Genomic DNA, 22560 nt, shown 5'->3' with positions numbered 1-22560 from the left:
GCACGAGTGGGACAGTTGCATGCATGGTACAAGACTCTCGACTTTGTAAAAGTATCGTGTTGTCAGTTAAGTGAAACCAATTTCAATTTTTTTACGCAGGAACACAAGAGGCTACAAAATATTAAAAATTTTACCGGATTTCCAGGAGGTCGAGGAGGTGGTCATCGGCTTCACATACAGGCTCGATGATGATGAGCAAGTGAGATCAACTTTATGTTTTAGCTCAACAAGCAATAAAAAATAATGCTTTTAGTTCAAGGAGTGGAAAGTCATTTGTGATTCAGTTCAGGTAACTCAGGCCTGCCCGAGGAGACTAACCTGCTATTTAAATGGGCTCCTCCAGCAAAACCTTCTCAGTAAAATCAGTTTTAGTGGAAGAAAAGATCCCGACCCACACCTTCAGCTCTGAACGCGATTCTGAGCTAAAGATTGTTCTCAGAGGCCTTCACTGGTCACATAACCTAGCCGACCTGCCCGAATCTTTAAAAAATTTGATTTCTTCTCAAAAAGCAAAATGTTTCAAACAATTGAAATGTTTGTAAACAAAGTATTGAAAATGTTACCGGATTTCTAGGAGGTCGAGGAGGAGGTTGACATCGACCTTATTCACGTAACTCTCGCCTACCCTGACTGTGACTGTGGGTGGAACAGGGTGAGTGTCTCACCCTAATTCGGCAGTGTCTTAGGCTGGTTTGCCTTATGACTCCTCATAGCATTAACATAACTGAAATTTTTGGGTTGCTCCTAGATAATAGACCTTAGGTGAATTTGCCAATTTTTTTTTATCAGATATAATATAAGTTTTATAATATGAAAGAGTTGTAAAATGTATCACTGAATAGTTGCTGAATAGTTGAATAGTTTGTAATATATTTGTATTTATAAATATTTATCTATTTTTCATATGTATACATTTGTTCATTTGGCAATTTATTTATTTATTTTTTTTTTTTTTTGCCTACCCGAGGAGACTACCCTGCTATATAAGCGGACTCCTCCAGCGAAGCCTTGCCAATCTTCCAATACTAGCAATAACAGTTCACCCACACGATTCTTTCCACCACTAGTTTTCGATATTCCTTAAAACTGGTCTGTTTTAGCTTCACAGATGAAGCAGAATCTGAAATTAGAAATAGCTATTACATTGAAAGGTAATAACTATTCTCGGAAAACGTCCTCTGAGGAGGGGCAGGGTGGCCTACTGGGCTTCCTAAGCTCTGAAAAATTCGTCCAATGATATTCAAAATCATAAATTTTACACTGCAAGACAGTCGTACTAGATTATACTGCAGGTGAATGATACCTCACTTAAATCTTTGAAACAAAAAATAATGATACCTGATAATTTACAATTCAAGATTATTTTTTCTACTCGAACAATCTGGTTTCCCAACATATTGTTGAAAATATGTTATTGAGTGATCCGGCTGGATCAGGTCTGGAGTCAGAGTTTTCAAGTCGCACCTCATCGACTCGAGGGCCTCTGACATGACCCAAAGACTGCTTTCAGGGAGACGGGACCGACGGCTTTACATGTCACGAAGCACGGGAGTGGCCCAAGAAAGATACCTTGGCCGTGTGAGATTCGAACCCGAACTCTGGTTCCCATTCTACAATCACTCGACTGCGGCCACTCCAGTATAATTTTTGAACCGACAGCTATGACAATTCAGTTCATCATTAATCATCAATAAATACCAATTATAGTGAATTTTTCTGAACACAGAGACACAAATTTCAGAGATAACGAATCACGCTTTGAGTGTTGTCAAAACAACTCTAACAGATATTTTGACAACTTTTTTTTGTTCTTATACGAATGCTTGACCAGGTATGGCAGCAATGCTAAGGGTTAAGGTAGGCATCGGACGATTAGATTTGATGCATTGTTTCCAATTGGAGTGCGCATACCTATACGATGCGGATTGTAAACAATGCATCAAATCTAATCGTCCGATGAGGAGGTTTAACACACTAACCTACCTTAACACACCAATCTGGCCAGATCTTCAGCAATGAAATTTACTACTGTATAATAAAGGAGGCCACAGGATAAATTTCTATTAAAATTGTGTGAGTTTTATTGATCCGTTTTTAGCGAAATAAAAGTATCTGAAGCTAATTGATTCAAGTGATCTCACAGCACTCACACCTGGCCACTTCTTGATTGGTTCATCCCTGGTTGCTGTTCCCGAGGAAAGTCACCATACCACACTCAATCGCCTCAACCATTGGAAGCTGAATGAGGCCTTCCACCAACGCTTATGGAAACGCTGGCAGCTGGAATACCTCCACACCCTACATCAACATGTGAAATGGACTAAAGCCACAACAACCTACAGATGGTGATCTAGTTCTGATTCATCAACCTACACCACCTCTCACTGGCCGCTGGCAAGAATTGTTGATGTGTCTCCTGAGAAAGATGGTGCTGTGAGGGTGGTTCACCTGAGGACACAGCATGGAAGATTAACTAGGCCTGCTCATAAGGTCTTCCCTCTACCAATATCTCATTAATCATCTAGCCAAGCTAGGCATATGTATATATATATTTTTTTCATTTGTTAATTTTCAATTTTGTAATATCACAAGGTGTGATAATTGTTTACTATTGTTTGTTAATTGAATCCTAGGAGGATTCAAGGCCCCCGGTATGTTAAGTAATAAGCATACTGAATAAATAGCTCACTACTTATTTTATATTATATTTTAGCGCCACACGCCCGCCAACAATGTAATTCTTAATAGTAATTGAGTCATCGTAATCTTCTCATAGTACGCCTGCGCGGTGCTATCTCTCCCGGGGCTCCAGCCGCATACCTCTGCCCGGGGTAAGCTGGACCTGGTAACAGTCGCTTGCTTGCCTCTGATAGATGGACTCTGTCACACCCTACCTCTTGTAATGCTTCGTTCAAATCTCTCCCCCAAAGTCGCTACACAGTATTTTATTATTTGGTAGAAAACCTCATTTAATTAAACCTAGTTATTTTTCGTTTACCCCTCAAGACAAGTGATACCAGTGAAAGTGTCTAGTGCTCGTGAACTATGCGTCTTCTTTCCATGGCCATGGAAGCAAATAAATCAGGAAACTCATCAAAAACCATCAACCTCCAGCAATGACTCAAGGTACTGTGAACTATGATTATTATTCTATGCTTAATTTTCAATATTCCTTTGTTTTATCATATCTCTCATTGCTTGAACTGATGTCAAGCTGGTCAATCGGAAATTTAATTCATAGTTTTACTATTCAAATCATTATACTGTGCTCTAGAAACATTATTCTTTTTTCGTCCTCAAACCCAACAACAAAAGGTAACATTTCGTATTTGTGTTATATCTTATGTATGACCACCTCCACATTCAAAGAGATCAACTAACTTTCAAAATGGTGGATCCTAGACAGTGGATCACAAGGTTACGGAAAAGTACCCAGTAGCCTAGGCTATTTTGAATTTGAGATCCCCAATCATACCTACAATGAAGTGAATATTGTTTGAGAAATATTGAGCCATGCATTTTCATACTTTTCACCAACTCTAAATATTCAAATTTATTCTAAGGATTAAAAATCTCTCTTCGAAAATAGTTCGGTACCTAATGATTGTATATGTGCAATTTCGTTGTTGCAGGAAGTATGAATTTAATGAAGAATTACTTCACGGAACAGTTTGAGACGATTAAGAGCCAAATAGCTGAAATTAATGATCAACAGATAAAAAGTGAGCAGCCTTCATCGGCAGTGGATCACTACCTCCGTAAACAAAGCCGTAGTGCATTCGTATGACGTCAGCACAGGAAGGGCTCCTACACCAATAAAAATTCTTTAATTTCAGCTGATCTATATCAGCTAGTGTTTTTATTGGTGTAGGAGCCCTACCTGTGATGACATCACACGAATGCACTACGGCTTTGTTTACGGAGGTAGTGAGTGGATACCATGCCACCAATGTCCCATGGAGAGAGAATGACAAATTGGTAGCCGCTTGGTTTCCACTATCAAATTTGAAACAATTTGAGGACTTGGAAATGCGCCTGAAGGATGCAGATTTCCGGGAGAAAAATGTGAGTTTTCAACCATAGAAACAAATTAACATGTCATCTATATTTATAATGGTAGTTTGTATAATGATAGCCTTTAAAGCACGAGTGAGATGTGAGTTAGAGCTCTAAATATCTCACAAATGCTTTGAAGGCCTAATACAACCGTAGACAGGCCTTCTTGAGCCAACTCCTCTGAAATTCATGAGTAGTAAAATCGCTTCCCGGTGGTTTGGAGCCCACCTGAAACTGTAGGTCCATTCATATGTAATTATCATCCTCATGACCCGCGTACAAGCCTAGATGTGGGCATCACATTTAAGGTAGCATATTTCTACGGACACACAAGCCTACAAAATTTGAGAATTTGTGTGTATTTATGGCTTCAAAATTTTATAAAATAACTTAATCAATTCAATGTGCAGTGTAATAAGTGTAATATTATACTTTCGTTTAGTGTTTTAATTCTTCTAAATTTAAAATTTGCATCTCGTATTTATTTTTGGACGAAAATTGAGCTTGAACTATTTACAGTGAAAACATAACCTATGTTTATGGACATGTAACATTATCAAAATTTGGGAATGGAATAGTTTTGGGCCAAGCCTGTTGTTCCTACCCAATCATATTATTTTATATGATTTATAATATTGTATCCACAAATAAATAAATAAATAAATCACCCTCAGAAAAAAAAACTGAGTATGGCCTATTTTTTTCAAGGTACTTTACTGGCTATGGAGTTCGAGCCAGCTTGAAACAGTTCAATTGCTTAGACTGCAAGAAATCCTTGGTGAAGCCATCATCATCAACATCAGGAGATTCAGAAGAGGCACTCATCCGCAACAGGGAGTACAGTGAAAATACAAATCTGCTCTACCCATTGGACGAGACAGTAGAGGTGGTAGATGCACTTTTGTCACTTTTCGACAGATGTTTGAAAAGAAGTATGCATGCTTCCATGTTCAAAAGAAATGTTTTGATGAAAGCACAGAATACAATATATAAAAGTTTTAAAATATATAGTTTAAAATATATCTATATATGAATATATAGAAGTTTTCTTTGATAAAAGCCAAGCGACGCATTTTCAAAATCAATTCAAATTGGATGAAGGTTGACACAAAATATTACAGCCACAGGGACTTCATACTGAGCAAGATTCTTGTTGCAACGCTCACCTTGACGTACACCACACTAATCATCCCGTCCCCTATTGCGGCCCACCCCAGACGCCATCTTTGGGGTACACAAAGTACTCCTTGCCACATCTGACACACTTCCAACCCCCGTGACTCTCAGTGTACTTCGGAGACAGTGTTGCAGGTATCTGAGCCTTCGAATCAGGATCTGAGTTGCGTTTTATGAGTATTGTGCTGTAGTTGAACACCTTGGGGACAAATTCTTGGGGAGTGATTCAATATTATCAAACGAGAACTAGTGATATACTTAAATGCTGTGAATCACCCCGAAGACTTCTGCTACAGCAAATATTAACAGGATTAACAGCTAGAAGGGTTAACCGCTTTATTTGAATTTATTAACCAGGGTTAACAGGGCTAACAGCTTTATAAGCATTTGAACAAATGCGATTTCTAATTTATTCAAATCTGTAGACTGAATCAATCTCATGTACAGTAACTTTTTCAGAGATGGAGATTATTGGAACAGCTGCTGACTGTCAGAGTTTTCACCAAGCACTGTGTCCGACTCACGACAGAACCAATGCACATGATACAGCTCTTCTTTTGGACAGACTGACCTACCACATATACATGACAATGCGGACAAGCATGACAACTCCGGGGGTAAATGAGCACCACATCACCACAATAGAAGACAGTTCCTCATTTCCATCTGTGGACAAGTTTGATGATTTTGAAGAATTTTTAAAGTTTTCACAAGACTTTCCCTCATTGATTCAAAAGGTGTTTGGTTCAGTTTCAACAAGTTTTATAGAAGGTTAAATAATGAGTCGGATATTTTTCAACTATTCAAAGATTTTCAAACTACCTAATTTCCACTTGAATTACCTAAAAGACATCCTTGTTCCAAACGCAGGTTTAATGGATGAAGGATTAGCCAATTTGAAAATATTGGGGAAAATACCTGAATTAAAACTACAATTAATAATGTGACAAAGTGGAATAGCAATAGAATCTATGCCATTTTTCAACAAATAACCCGATATATCATCGCAGCCACGAGCAGAACCTCCGCGCATTTCCGCTACACACTGTCTAACCTCCTGCTCTGACACTTCTCTTAAGATAGTTGGACAGGAGGACAGACAGGTTGGACTGGAGCTCTAAGTCTCTGGTTTCTTTGCTTAATCTCATCAGCTAGCCTGGCTCCAACATTAGAAAAGTAAACTTAAATTAATTTGCTATATCCAACGTAGACTTGGGATTGTTGTCGCTATTGTTACATTTTGTGTTATCATGAATAGGAAAAGAAGCAGTTTTGTTGCTTGACCCCGATGTCTCGTTGATTGTTCTCCAAAAAATTTGGACAGACAGGTTGACTGGAGCTCTAAGTCTCTGGTTTCTTTGCTTAATCTCATCATCTAGCCTGGCTCCAACATTAGAAAAGTAAACGTTAAATTAATTTGCTATATCCAACGTAGACTTGGGATTGTTGTCGCTATTGTTACATTTTGTGTTATCATGAATAGGAAAAGAAGCAGTTTTGTTGCTTGACCCCGATGTCTCGTTGATTGTTCTCCAAAAAAAATTGGGGTTATTTGTTGAATCTAATAGTTTCCTTTTGAAATATTCTTTTTTGTTTTTTTTTCAACAATTTACTCAACATACTGCGATGCTCATTATAATAATGAATGAGATTGGGGTTGAAGAGCTGACTTAAATTAATCTGCTCAAGTTCTGTGAACAGTAGACCTCACGCAGTATTCTCATCCACAAGTACCTAATTGAAACTATAGACCTTATGGAAATACAACAATAGACTGGGTTCTCCACACATCTGTGTAATCACTTGTCAGCTGATTTATGATGAATAATTCTATAGTCTGATTTTTACTCTAATATTGGCGTATGAACGAGGCTCCTTTTTCCTTTTATATTATCCTTGAAATGCAAAATTTCCAAAAACCTTGTATATACGTCGACGCGAAATTAAAAAAAGTAACATACCTGTCAAATTTCATGAAAATCTATTACCGTGTTTCGCCATGAATGCGCAACATATTAAACATTCAAACATTAAGAGAAATGCCAAACCGTCGACTTGAATCTTAGACCTCACTTCGCTCGGTCAACTATGAAATGAAACGAATAAGTAAATAATTAAGTTGGGATTATTAACATTGAATTTCATGTTCCATTGAAAAATTTTGAAATATTTAACAAGAATTATATAGAAGTTTTGGATGAATGCCGGTAGTTTTTATCTGAATTGTATGTATTATCTAAGAACAGAATTTTCATCTGAATTGTATGTATTATCTAAGAACAGAATTTTCATCTGAATTGTATGTAGTGTCTATGAATAAATAAAGTGTTTTCCAAGAGTTAAATAGAATGTGAAATTCAATTCCACATACCTAATGAAAAGATGAATCCTCAGTTTCAAACCAAACTTCATAATTATTGTTAAGCCCTTGTTCAATTAGAAGCCTGGAAAATAAAATACAAAGCTACCTAGTCATTTTCAATGTAGAATGATGAAAATTAATATGTAAATTTCAACTCCAGTTTCTCAAATTCAACATTGAATCATATTCGATATTCTAATTATTAAACGAGCAATTTCTGTTTATATTTTTGTATTTCACCGGATCTCGTAAAGATTCTTACGAAATTCAGAACATAGTAGGTTCATAATTTAAAATTTCGATTGCACTAGGTCTCATCCCTGGGAAAACTCGCTGAAGGACATTAGAAGGATAATTATTATTTATCCTTGGAAAAACAGCTGATAATAATTATTCGTCGTCTGTTGATGATGGAATTGAGTGAGCGAGTTCATGTGTGTGGGACTGTGTCAAAATTATGACTCAGCTGTTGAACTTTTGTAATCATTCAATCAGGTACTTAGTGCCGGTTGCAAAAAAGCCAGGTTATTTTCAATCCTGATTAATTCCAGTAGATCCATCTTTTTGAAATAGTCTTCTCTGATTTGGTTCACGTGAAATTAATCAGGATTAAAATTCAACCGGCTTTTGTGCAATTTTTGGGAGATTTTTACATTCCTCTGGGAATTGATTTCAATTTACTGTGATAAGATAGAACATTTCTGTATGAACTATGAATGTTATTATAATTTCTTCTTTCGTGATAAATTTTTTATGCTTTTATACTCCAGAGCGAAGCTCGGTCCCCAATATTGCTAATGAATTAATAATTATTATTAAACGAAAATCCAAATTAAATGCTGTAAATCATCCCAAGCAGAAGTCTTCGGGGTGATTTACAGCATCTAATTTGGATTTTTGTTTAATAATAATTACCACTTTACACATGAAAATGGATTTTGAAGAGTTGAAACTATTTGCGAAAAAATAAAAGAGAAATTGATAACATTCACTGTGGCTCATTAGAGAAATTAATAGCATTAACAAATAAAACATGTCATCATCTTCAAATGATAAAATATCGTTCTTCCAGGCCTTAGACCAGTTATAGAATAGACACGCTGGGAAGTCTAGCCTCTGAAGCCAACATCTACTGTCATATCACCCATCTTGACGTCACAACAGTGACGTCACGCATCGTATAGAAAACTTTCAGATTGTGTCTATTTCAGATTCATGGTGTTTTTAGGTTATTTCTAGCTATGGGCAAAAACGATATCGGTTAAGTTATATTGTGTTATGTGATATCGGCTTCAAAGTTATGTGTTTTGAAAATAATAAGGTACGGTAGCCTATAAAACTAATTTATTGTCATGCTGCAATGAGTTCACTTACATCATAACCAAGGATAATATTACAGTTACAATTTACAATATTTATGTGTATGAATTTCAACTTACGCATGAAAAGAAATTCCACTTTTTTCCTAAAAATTTCAGTGCAATTATATGCTGCACAGGAGGTTACCATTTTCATAAATAATAATCACATAAATAAATAACAATCTGCTATTGAAAACAAGCTATGTTTAACAACAATGCATTGTTTAACAACAATGTAAGTTAAACACCACTTACACTTTAAACTCAAAAAAGTTTTCTATAATTTCTATACGATGCGTGACGTCACTGTGGTGACGTCAAGATGGGTGGATTTGGCAGTAGATGTTGGCTTCATCGACTTTCAGTATGAATATACAATGGGACGTGTATATTCTATAACTGGTCTAAGGTCCAGGCAAACGCACACATTGGCAGACATACATATGCAGACAGACGGACGTGCGTTTCAACAGTCATTCACTTGGGGAGGAATTTCTCCTCCGTCTTTATATGCTGCTGTGTGCGATCGCCTTTAGTAAGGTACAGTTACGTGAGTTCTATCACTAGTAGTTCTGTGAGCAGTAGACCTCGCGCAGTAATAAACCACAGTCTCCTCTAATACTGTCCATCAGAGTAAATTCTGTCCTTTCCTGTCGTGTCGGCAAGTTATCGGTGTATAAACGACTAATGACTGTTTGGTTTGTTGTATTTGGTGTTGACAGTATGCACTTTTGACTTTCTCAATTCAATTTGAACCCAGATTTGTGAAATTTTGCCTCTTCAAGGCTGGTAACTAAAGGTAGGACATGAAAGATTTCTCATCCTATGTGTAACTGTAGGAAATAGTTATTTACGTCAGAGGGATGGAGACTGGCTGTTAGCAGAGCCCAGCATGATGTTTCTAGTCGAGGCTTAGCAAGTCTAGAAATTGCATGCAAGCCCTGCAAGAGACATTCACGACCAAGATTATAACATATTATTTTTTGTCATAATAATCTAAGGAAGAATAACTGAGAAAACAGACAACATAATCTGCTGGTGCTGGAGTTACTTTACATCCATTCTATGAACATATCCTAGATTACAAATTCCAAATCAGGAATATCATGATTGTAGTTGACAATATCACCTGGAGTGCTGAAAGCAGTTTTTGTAGCAGTTTTGCTGTTCCTCTTTTGCAACTAGGAAACATACTTGCCTGTAAATGAATAAATATGATTCCATTACAGTAGAGTATGCTGTAATGGGAACATATGTTTATTTTGTCCTACAATCAGCTTGTTACTGGCTTTTCTGGAGTTACATGGAGAAAAGCTGAAATTGAATGACTATGACAAAAATGATTAATTTACCAGCAGAATACCTTAACAACTTCGAAAACGAGATAAATAAAAGCGAAAGTGGTGTAAACAGACCTGATTTAGTGTTTTGTTGTTCAACCCTTTTGGCCTTCAACCCTTTTTTCTGAAGGTTTTTGGCCAACTCTTTTCTTCTGAGGGCCTAACGTCCATTCTGTGTAGGCCTGAAAATATTAATGAGAATTTTTTATATTTTATTGAAGGATTTTGAGAAGTGAGATTGGTGCTATAGACATGTTACAGTAAATGCTGTAACAAAGATTAGTGACCCAATATTTGCAAGTTCACGTACAATAATCAAATTTGATTAAAATTGATAAAAATTATTATTATTGAACGACAATCCAAATTAAATGCTGTAATTCACCCCCGAAGACTTCTGCTACTGCAAATATTGACAACATGGTAAACAGCTAGATGGAAATTCGATGAGCGCTTCTATTCAAAAATTATTTGTCAGCCCGGGAATCGAACCCAGTACCTTCTAATTGCCGGTCAGGAATGCTTACCCTTACACCAAACTGTCAATCTCCGGATAGCAGCGCTCATTTCATACGAAGCCATAGCGGCCAGCCAGTCTACAGATGGACATTACTGTGATATTTCAATTATTCAAATGCCAATGAATTAATTATTATTATTATTGAACAAAAATCCAAATTAAATGCTGCAATTAGGAGGTATTGGGTTCGATTCCCGGGCTGAAAAATAGTTTTTGAATAGTAGCTCATCGAATTTCCATCTAGCTGTTTACCCTGTTGCCAATATTTGCAGTAGCAGAAGTCTTCGGGTGAATTACAGCATTTAATTTGGATTTTTGTTCAATAATAATAATTAATCAATTGGCATTTGAATAATTGAAATATCTCAGTAATTTTCATTTGTAAAATTGATAAACATATTGTATTTGTTGATCAGAAATAACAGCACTTTAGTCATCACGAAGTATACCAAAATCTAATAGAAAGTATAATGAGGTCCACATTATAATCGCAGTAGCCTACTTGATTACATTGGTGTTGCTCTCCTTGTCTATCATTCCACAAAACAGATAGCGCTATCATTTTCTAGCTCTGCAACGTTGCCAGATCGTTTTTCAACATGTAAGAGTTATAATTAATCAAAATATTCAATCTCAATTATGACATTTTTTCATTTAAGGAATTGAATTGAAATTTCAGTTGAGGAATTTATTTCCTTGTCGAATGAGATATAACAGATTATTTTTAACAAGAATGAAGAGTTAATATTGAATAGATATACCGGTATTATCTCCTATAGAAGCCAGTGACAATGCTGATTATCGGATGAGCAGATGAAAGGTACCAACTATTATCAAGCTGGTTTTCCTATAGTGAGGTGCACATTATAATGACAGTATTCGATTAACATTGGCGTTGCTCTCCTTGTCTATCATTCCACAAAGCAGATAGCACTATCATTTTCTAACTCCGCAACGTTGCCAGATTCTGGACCACTGTATCTATAATTGATTAACCAAATATTCAATATTCAAGTCCTATAATTTACATTAACTCTATAACGTGAACCACTACAAGTTGGTGTTAACAGTATGAACTTTTGACCTTCTCAAATTATCAATTTAAACCCAGATTTGTGAAATTCCTTCTCTTTAAGCCTGGCAACTAACGGTAGGACATGCAAGATACATTGTAGCTTCATCACAGTAAAAGGATTCAGCAAATGTTTTGAGGTTGGGCTCTTTGTTGCTTATTTTTTCTTCTCTGTTCTCTATTTGAGGTAAAATTATTCTCGATCAATATAAAATGTTGTTTACCAGTGGTTTATTTATTGTTATGTTAGGAGCCTCTCGTTGATGAAAAAACATGTATGATGAACACGTGTGTGTGCTTGGAACATGCATGTACATGCACCGTTAGTGCCCAGCCATATGTGAAATTTCATCTTTCTTATTCTTATGTTGCTGAAATAGGTTGAGGTTTGAAAATAAATTCGAATTTTTACATTAAATTGGAAGATTGAATTTATGTCCCTGACTTACATCATCATCCCAGGGCCACAGATGCTTGGATGTGGATCCTTTTGGCCGTCCGGGTCTCTTCTCGGAGCTGGTCTCCGACTCTTTGTTGGGTGGTGTCACCACCTTCATCTTGCCGTCCAAGTAACCGGGACAGTGAGCACCCGGTTGAAGACCGTCTTCATCATTTTCTTCATCATCCTTGTTTCCAAGTAAAAAAATACTTGTTCATAAAATACCGTCCAAGTCAAAAAATAGGTACTCGTTCATAAACTATTGTTGAAGTCAAAAAATACTTATTACAGAACTCCATATAAATGAAATGGTAAATTTGTATTTTATCTAATTTGATTCAAATTGAAAGCGATAGTGGCGTTCCGTATTGAAGAACCCACCCTTCAATGAAATTTCAATTTTTTTCAAATTCAAATATTCTTTATTCCATACAAAAAACATATTACATTGTAATACAGAGCATGTTTTACTGGAATCCCCCTACAAGACTATTCGTCTGAGTGTAGGGGGTGGGTTCCTGTTACAGTGGGTAGCCAATAGTCTATTCATAATATTATAAAGGTGATAGAATGTCCGACTTTGTTAACAAGAAGGTAAGTATAAGATAGTTTGTATTATAATTATGAAATTAAATATTACCTATTACATTGTACATTGACGAAATTTCATAAACAGAAAAAGATTGATAAGAGTAACATATACAGATTCGAGAATTGAAATATGAATAAATTCTTGAGATTGCATGAGTGGAATATATTTTGTATATACTTATTGTAAAAAATAATGGTAGCTTCTCATATAAAAAAATACCGAGGAACAGAAACCAGCCGATTCCACAGTGACCATTAAAAAGAATATAGTAATGAAGATGTGTAAATCTATAAACGATTAAATAATAAAGTATGTGGTTAATATAAAGGAAGAAAGGTAAGTTACGAAAATTTATAAGCTCTCAAAAATGAAAAAAAATCTATGTATGTAAAAGAAAAGCTATCAATTTAATAGAGATGATCTTAAAACATAAAAATTGAAACATAAAAATTACAGAGAAAAATTAATCCGAAACAATTAAAACAATGTGCCTTTTTATTCATTTTCTTCATACACTTTTGCCGTTAAGGGTCGAGTTCCTTCAACCATTTAGTCCAGGCGCTGGCTTACATTGAGGCAGAGAATTTGAGTAGGAGATGAAATTATAATACTCTTAACTTGATTTAGCACAGAAGCAAATATTTACACACAATCAATCATTAATTGAGCTCACAATTTTGATTCCAAAATATACTAAATATTTGAAAAAATATTAAAAACAATATAAAAACCTTGTAGTACCTTTTATTATTAAAAACTTTAAAATATTTCAACGACTAGTTTCGACCCTAACTTAGGTAATTTTCAAGTTGAATTAATGTAGAAAATAGACTAAATAAACAAGTTGATACTATATAATATGAGCATATGCTTATTTTCATATGATTAATTTATTTCTTATTCATTAAAAAATAATCGTTGAAATATTTAAACGTTTTTAATAATAAAGCTTTTATATGCTTATATTCCACACACTCATAAATACATATACATAAATCAAACAAAGCTCAACATGACAATACAATCCAACCAAAGTGTAGTAATTTATTTTATTCGCAATACAAATGAGACTAATGTAATAACATTGGTAGATAAAATAATAAGTAGTCCTTGTGCTATTTTTCTTCCAATTTGTAGGTGACCAAAGTTAAGGTCGAAACTAGTTGTTGAAATATTTCAAAGTTTTTAATAATAAAGGGTACTACAAGGTTTTTATATTGTTTTTAATAATTTTTCAAATATTTAGTATATTTTGGAATCAAAATTGTGAGCTCAATTAATAATTGATTGTGTGTAACTAGCTTCACTGACCTCCAAGGTGACAGGTTGAGCAGGAGCAGAAATGCGGGGAGGAGTGAAGTGGCAGCATTGGTACAGTTGTTAATTTCTGCCGCAATCTTCTCAGGCGACTCTGGTTCCGACAGATCCTCTGATAAGACGACAGGCTTGCCTTCGGCTTTCTTGTTGCTGTTGTGTTCGAATGAGTTGAACATTCACATTAATTGGAACACTGCAACATACTTCAGCAAATGTTTTGAGGTTGGTCTTTTTGTTGCTTATTTTTTCTTCTCTGCTCTCTATTTAAGGCAAAATTATTTTCTATCATTTTAAAATATTGTTTACCAGTGGTTGATTTATTGTTATTGTTATGTTAGGAGCTTCTAGTTGATGAAAAACATGCATGATGAACACATGTGTGTGGTTGGAACACAAAATTAGTTGACAGAAGGTTGGTCACTCATCTATAGTATTTAAATTCCACCACATTCATCAAAAGATGCAATTGGAGTGGGGGAAGGAACTGCAGCCGTGACGTAGGCTGTAGTACAGAGTAGGCAGAATATCGCATTCTTGAAAATCATACGGTGACGTATAGTCGAATTATACAACAAAAACATGTTCTGACATGCAAACTTTCAGTTTCTGCTTTACAATAATTATCAATATATTTAAATAGTACAAGCATTTTTCCATTTAAAAGCATAAACCCCACCTCCTAACCCACCCTTTCAAACCCTTAAGGTTTCTCCACCTTCTAGGTTGTGTTTATATTTTGTAGTTTGGCTATACATCAGCTTGTGAATTTCGGGGATGAGATATTTTCATTCTCGTAGAACATGTGCTCGAAACCAGAATGTGTTCTGTGCATTTATATGAATTCAATGCATCGGATTTATCGGGATCGGTTTATTGCAATGCATTGGTTTCTCAAGATTGTTTTATGGGTTAATCTGAGATTATAATAGTATAACGTTGTCGACTAACGCTTTTCCAGCTTATTAACTTTAACATGTCACGTTTTTAGATTCTTGAAAAACTTCCAACTTCATTTTATTCATACAAGTTAAATAAACTTGAAATATTTAACATTATTATTAGAATCGGAAATTCATTCGCTGTAGATATGGAGAATTTTGAAGTTCTGGGTCAAACTTGAGGGGATTAAACGAAGATGTATTTGAAGCTACAGTGAATGAGCTGTATGCTCAGTGTGGTTACTCTATCACTTTTTTACTACACATGACGTCAGGCTGGCGTTCCCCCCACCACTTTGAATCTTACACCTGTGAGATCAACCCTTGTCTACTAACGTTGGTTGGAGCATGCATGTACATGCACCGTTAGTGGCCTGCCATATGTGAAATTTCATCTACCTTATGTTGTTGAAATAGGTTAAGATTTGTAAATAAATACGCATTTTTACATTAAATTGGAAGATTGAATTTATGTCCCTGACTTACATCATCATCCCAGGGACACAGACACTTGGATGTGGATCCTTTTCTTGACAAGATCCGGGTCTCTTCTTGCTGGTCTCCGACTCTTTCTCGGGTGGTGCCTCCACCTTCATCGTGCCGTCCAAGCACTCGGGGGACCGTCTTCTTCATCATCGTCCGTGTTTCTAAGTAAAAAAATATTTGTTCATAAAATACCGTTCAAGTCAAAAAATAGGTACTCGTTCATAAACTATTGTTGATACATGTAATACTTATTACAGAGCTCCATATAAATGAAATGGTAAATTTGTTTTCGCCCCACTTGGATGTAATGAGCTGGTTTTCGTGCGTCATATGGAGGCCGAAAATGATTGTTTTCTGACCAGGCCGGTAAAATTTTTACGGCCCTAGGGCTGTAAAATAACCTTGAAGTCAGCTGATTCTGATTTGATGTGAACGTGTTTACAAAATGGTTTATGAAACGGAATCAGTTTATGCTTCTAGAATTGAATAACTATTCTGCAATAAGATACTATCATTTTATTTGGATGAATAGAATACAGATAAGATATATATTATAAACTATTCAAATTCGATTTTCAGAGTACGATAGAACTTCTAACCTAAACTACCGAAATCAACGACAACAAGCATTGTTGACGTTGACATTCAGATTGGCCAAATTTCAAGTGTGCTAAAACAGCTGATCAAAGAACTTTTCATTATTATTTTGTGTTTATTATTCAAGAATCAAAACATTTATAATATCATCTTATTGTCATTTGGAAGAATAAAAAGTATAAACTCAACCTCTTACATAATATGAACATAATCTTTTAGGTTATTTAGACAAATCAGAATAAAAAATAAAAATACTTGGACAATTTCCTGATATTCAGATTACCTCAGATTTTCTAGAGCTATGACCTTCCTGTTTTGCTTTCGGAAGTGCCTAATAAACAATTATTCTCATATTATATTGTTCATTTCTCTGTTTATTTTTACGTTCTCACCATGGGCAAAAATGTTTTTCCGGCTCTCAATCTTCTCTAGTCCGAGGCTAGTCTCATTTTCGGCCCTAGGTGCGAAATATACTAATTTTATCTAATTTGATTCAAATTGAAAGCGATTGTGGCGTATGGCAGTATTTGATAAACATTGGTGTTGCTATCCTTGTCTATCATTCGACAAAACCGATAGCGCCATCCTTTTCTAGCTCCGACAGATTGTTTTTGAACAATGTAGAAATATGAATTATTACCAAAATGTTTTATCTTTATTCTGTTTAATAATTATTTTCCTACATTGTTGAAAACGATCTAGCCACGTCCAGGAAATAGAATACTGTAGGGATGTTGGTTGTGTAGGAATATTGTAGGGGTGTGGGGATGGTTTTAGTTGATTCAACATTAAACATTAATTTAATAATTAGAGCAATAAAATTAATTTTGGATTGGCAAAGTGCTGGACTCATTGACCCACAAACAGACTTTTTTAGTCTATGTGGGCAATTACTATTTCATGATCAGGGTATTGGTATGCTGCACATTCGCCGTATAATACATTTCCGTATAATAATAATAATAGATTTATGATTTATAATAATAATAGATTTATGATCTATAATAATAATAGTATCTAGTAATAGTAATAATGGTTTTATCAAAGTAATGGGAATAATTCCCACTATTATGTATTGCGTTATTTAATTAATTTGATTTTTTTGTAGTTACTATACCCTGTGTATGTATTATATTCTATATGTTGTATTATTTTATGGAAATAAATAAATTCAATTCAATTCAGAAATGGATAGCGGTATCACCTTTGTCTAATGATAGACAAGGATAGCAATACCAATGTTAATCCACGACGTGCATAATTGGAATTTATTAAAAACAGTACTGATCGGGATCAATCATTTACCCTTTTGTTGGAGCACTGGTCCATGTAGTAGTGGCCGAGAGGAGGAGAAGGCCTCCTCCAATTAATGCAGCTTGTACTCCCCTTTCGCCTCCTCCTCCTCTTCCAACTCCATGTCCTTCTCCTCAACATCCATTCCATCCCATCCGAGAGAACCGAGCTCTGCTTTACTGCATTCTGTTGGCAAAAATGTTGCATGGTGAAAAACTGCCACAATGATTCTCAATTCCCAAATCAAAAAACATTTTTTTCAATCAAATTCAAAAAGCAGGAACAAGATGAAGAAGAAGAAGAAGAAGAAGAAGATGAAAAAAATAAGAAGAATAAGAGGAGGAGGAGAAGGAGGGAACGAAGGAGAAGGATGAGGTGGAGAGATGGAGGATGATAAAGAGAAAGAGGAAAAGAAAGATGAATAAGAATATAGAATAAGGGAGAAGAGGAAGAAGATGATGATGATTGATTGATGTGAGGACTCCAAGTCGGTTAGATGTCTGAGTGTCACCCCGACAACTTGGTCAGGATGTCACCAGCTCAAAGTCAAGAGTCTTGTACCATGCATGAAACTGTCCCACTCGTATCCTTCACATATAATTTATTTCTATGAAACTTTTGCATAACAAACAATATGCTTTTGAAAGACTCTCTCCAAGTTAGCACAATCTCCAATGAAAAGACTCATATTCAAGTTCACTTTATTACAAATGACTTTCCACTCCTTGAACCAAAAGCATTATTTTTTATTACTTTCTAAGCTAAAATATAAAGTGTTACTTGTATCTTTTCTGTTTAGGGCTACTTGTAATTGACCGAGCGAAGTGAGGTCTAAGATTCAAGTCGACGGTTTGGAATTTCTCTTAATGTTTAAATGTTTACATGTTGCGCATTTACGGCGAAACGCGGTAATAGAGTTTCATGAAATTTGACAGGTATATTCCTTTATTAATTGCGCGTCGACGTATATATACGGTTTTTGGAAATTTTGCATTTCAAAGGTAATATAAAAGGAAAAAGGAGCCTCCTTCATACGCCAATATAAGTGTAAAAGTCAGACTATAGAATTATTCATCATAAATCAGCTGACAAGTGATTACACAGATGTGTGGAGAAGCCAGTCTATTGCTGTATTTCCTTAAGGTCTATAGTTTCAATCAGGTACTTGTGGATGAGAATACTGCGTGAAGTCTACTGTTCACAGAACTACTGGTATAAATAGAAATAAAAATCTCAGTACCCTTTTTTGAATTATTTTATCACAACATGTTTCAACATTCATGCCATTTTGAAATAATTCAAAAACACGAACTGAGATTTTTATTACTATTTAAAATTTTACTTACTTGCTCACTTGCTCGTCATCATCGAGCCTATATGTGAGGTCGAGTTCCACCTCCTCGACCTCCGGTAAAATTGTTAATATTTTGTATCCCCTTGTGTTCCTGCAAAAATAAAATTGAAATTGAATTCACTTGACTGACAAATTGATATTTTTACATAATAATAATAATAATAATAATACAGTCGAACCTCTATATAACGAAGTCGATTATCCCGAGAAAAAAATCGTTACAGAGAGGTATTCGTTATTGAGAGGTTGTTCTGGCAAGAAAACTGCCGCGATCGTATGGATCGTGTATTATCGTATCACGGAGGTACATAAACGAATATGCTAAATAAAACATATCATCGCGAATGTATGTATGTAGGATACCTCTATATTGATACAGAAATTTAAAAATTCATGCTGCTTTAAAATAAAAAAACATGTTTTTTTAATATTTATAGAATGTAATAAGTAAGTAAACTCACCAATTTATTCCCAGAAAGCTTGATTTGTACTATTAGTGGTGTTTAATCAATTTACATACTCAGTACAGTATGTTATGTTCAATCACAGAATTAATAATAGCATTAATTATAGGAGATTTCTCTGGTTCAATCTTATAGTATTGTGAAAATTACTGACTGTAGCAATATTTTTTCAACTTCATCAAATTTATTTTACTAATTTTCACACTAACTTACTATAAGATTGAACATAACATACTGTACTGAGTATGTAAATTGATTAAACACTATAATAACTCAACTTTCCTATTTTTAAATGGTTTAATTGAAAAGTGAGTAATTTTCAGTTGAATTCTGCATTTGAATAAAACATCATGTTCAATAAACGACTCACATCTATTCAAACATTCGAACAGGTTGTCTGGTACACTATTTTACAGTTTTAATTCTTGCCTGATATTTTTGAGAGCTAGAACATCTTGATCTGACGAATTCTTCTCCTCAGGTTCGTCACAGTCATCATCATCATAGTCAGTTCTAAGAATTGAAATATGTGACAAAAGCAAAAATGGGAAAGTCCAGTTGTTCACCTGCCTGGTCTACGAATGACAAGTCCTTGAAATTCTATTTCCAGTAACTTGCATTCAATTTCCGACATGTGTTTCAACCTCTATTGACTGTCTACCACCCTATCTTCTTCCTACCTGAATTGCCATTATTTTCAGTCTATTGACCTTTCTGCTGAAACTAAACAATTTCTTGAAAATGACCGTCTGCTTCCTATACACACTACATTTTGTATGTTGAAGTGAAGAAAAAACTTTGTTGTTGAGAGGTCTGAAATTCGTTAGAGGTAAATAAGCAGTCAAAACTGTAAAATGTCATTGGACCAGGTAGAAATTCGTTGTGAAGAGGATTTCGTTAAGTGGAGGTTCGACTGTAATATGAATAATAATAATAATAATAATAATAATAATAATAATATTGAACTACCCAACCATGAGTAATGCACCCTGTCACTTGTAGAAGCCATAGAACTACACTTCTCATTGTGGGATTTAACATGTTGTTAAATTTAGTATTTTGTACTAATTTATTTCTAGTATTTAGGATTTTGTTGTTAGATTTATGTATTGAAATGCTTTTAAAAAATCGAGTTATTAAACAATGTATTGAAATACTTTGAGAAGGATAGCAAAACCAATGTTCATAAAATACTGCCATTAAAAAGTGGACCTCACCATATCTGCTATTCAAGATTCAACTAGACTGTAAAAACTGTTGAGAATTTCAATTGTAATATTAGCATTATTGGGAGTTTGAAACGATATTCATAGAGGAGATCAAAACTTTGGGACCATCATTTTGTCACCTACTATAATGTTATTTTGCCACCAAAACTGGAGTCTCTGGCGAGGTGATTAGCAAACAATAGTCGGTCCAACAGGTGATCTATGCTCATTCACTCACTCTCTCACACACTTGGACTCTCTCACTCACTCTGTCCCTCTCTCACACTTTCTCTGTCTGTCTGTCTCTCTCTCTCTCCCACTGCACCTTGCGATTGTTCTATTATTTGTTGGGTGAGTGTAGTGAAGCATGAATAACCCGATTACCACGCTTCTACCCCTAGTAGACAATAACACATCTGGACAAAGTTTGGGACCGTAGAACAAAATCTTCTCCAACACAAATTTCTATAACATGAAATTTGAAGTTATTTGAATAATCTAACATGCTATTACATTCTGTTTCTCATACTGAATCTCAAGAAATTTGATTTTTTCTCCTACGACGAAATTTAAGCTTTATATCGGATTGTACGTTAATTTTTACATTCTATACTCTCTATAGTGAGGTGCACGTTATAATGGCAGTGGAAAAAGATAGAGAAAAACGTTGCCGAACCTCTGTCTTGTCAATGCCTTCTAGACGGTACTAGTATAGATACAGGTTTATTGATGTAATATCAACTGTTCATTCTCTTTTAAATAATCAATTATATATTATTAAGCAGTTAAATATATTTTCAATAATTTCATGATGAATTTACATAATTAAGATGAAATATTAATTAAATTAATTATTAATTCTACATTGTTAAAAGACGATCTGGCAACAGAGCAAAGCGAGAATGAGATATCGCTATCCGCCGCTTCGTTGAATGAAAGACAAGGATAGCAATTCCATTGCTAATCATACACTGCCATTAAAACGTAGACCTCACTATAGCTGTATGAGGAAGAATGAAGCTATGAGTGTGATTTACTTGAAAACTGTTAGCATTGCTTGAATGGGAAGCCATTTAGTGCAATATATAAAGGATGCTCACCGTTTAAAGTGAATCTTAGACTATTATTTATACAGTATAGAGTTAGCCAGAAGAGTATGATAAGATAAAAAGAGGTCCACGTTATAATGGCAGTATTTGATTATCATTCGTGTAGCTATCCTTGACTATCATTCCACAAAGCAGATAGCGCTATCATTTTCTAGCTCTGCAACGTTGCCAGATCGTTTTTTAGCAATGTAGGAATATAATTAATCAACAAAATCTCTAATCTCAATTATGACACAATTTCATTTTAATCGTTGAGGAATTTATTTCCTTGACGGATGAGATACAATTGATTATTTCTAACAAAAATGACTAGTTGTTATTAAATAGATATACCGGTATTATCTTCTATAGAAACCAGTGACAAGGCTGAGTATCGGCAACGCTGTTCACCTATCTTTCCCCACTCCCATTATAACGTGGGAGTCACTATGGAAAAAATGCCAAGGACAACAACATTACAGTTCAATTTGACTTTTACACAGAATTATTATTTTATAATATTAGTCCCAGTCCCTGGGAAGTCTCTAACCCCTGTGATAAAGGGTGCTGGGGGTGTGGAGGGTGGTTTTAAAGGTTCCTTCATTTATAATCGTTTATCGTATATCATATCGTTTATCGTATATATAGTTTATCGTAAAAAACTTATTAAAATGGGCTGCTTTTAAATTAATAAAATAAAATAAATCTTATAGCACCCTTTATTCTTCAAAAAAACTTTAAAATAGTTGAACAACTAGTTTCGGTTTACACTATCTTCAGGTTCTAAAATAAAACCTGATTTTATTTTAGAACCTGAAGATGGTGTAAACTGAAACTAGTTGTTCAACTATTTTAACGTTTTTTAAAGAATAGAATAGAATAGAAAGATGATTTTAT

The 22560-nt window shown here is 34.9% G+C and overlaps 1 protein-coding gene across 1 annotated transcript in view; it reads right to left on the bottom strand.

Annotated features, from left to right (window-relative positions):
- LOC120353508 overlaps positions 1–18996 on the bottom strand; it is a 21381-nt gene extending 2385 nt beyond the window's left edge. Inside the window, exons 1-5 of the mRNA XM_039437363.1 lie at positions 18896–18996; positions 17545–17735; positions 15660–15820; positions 12337–12513; positions 10371–10477 (exon numbers count right to left, since the gene is read on the bottom strand). Of these exons, the coding sequence (XP_039293297.1) occupies positions 10391–10477; positions 12337–12513; positions 15660–15820; positions 17545–17557 (438 nt within the window). The 5' untranslated portion in view covers positions 17558–17735; positions 18896–18996 and the 3' untranslated portion in view covers positions 10371–10390. The remainder of the gene's footprint in view (positions 1–10370; positions 10478–12336; positions 12514–15659; positions 15821–17544; positions 17736–18895) is intronic.
- Positions 18997–22560: the final 3564 nt, after the last annotated feature.

This window comes from Nilaparvata lugens, chromosome 11 (assembly GCF_014356525.2).
Source record: "Nilaparvata lugens isolate BPH chromosome 11, ASM1435652v1, whole genome shotgun sequence".
NCBI classification, from domain to species: Eukaryota; Metazoa; Arthropoda; class Insecta; order Hemiptera; family Delphacidae; genus Nilaparvata; species Nilaparvata lugens.
Note: the sequence above shows the minus strand (reverse complement) of the source record. Positions and strands in the feature narration are given on the sequence as shown.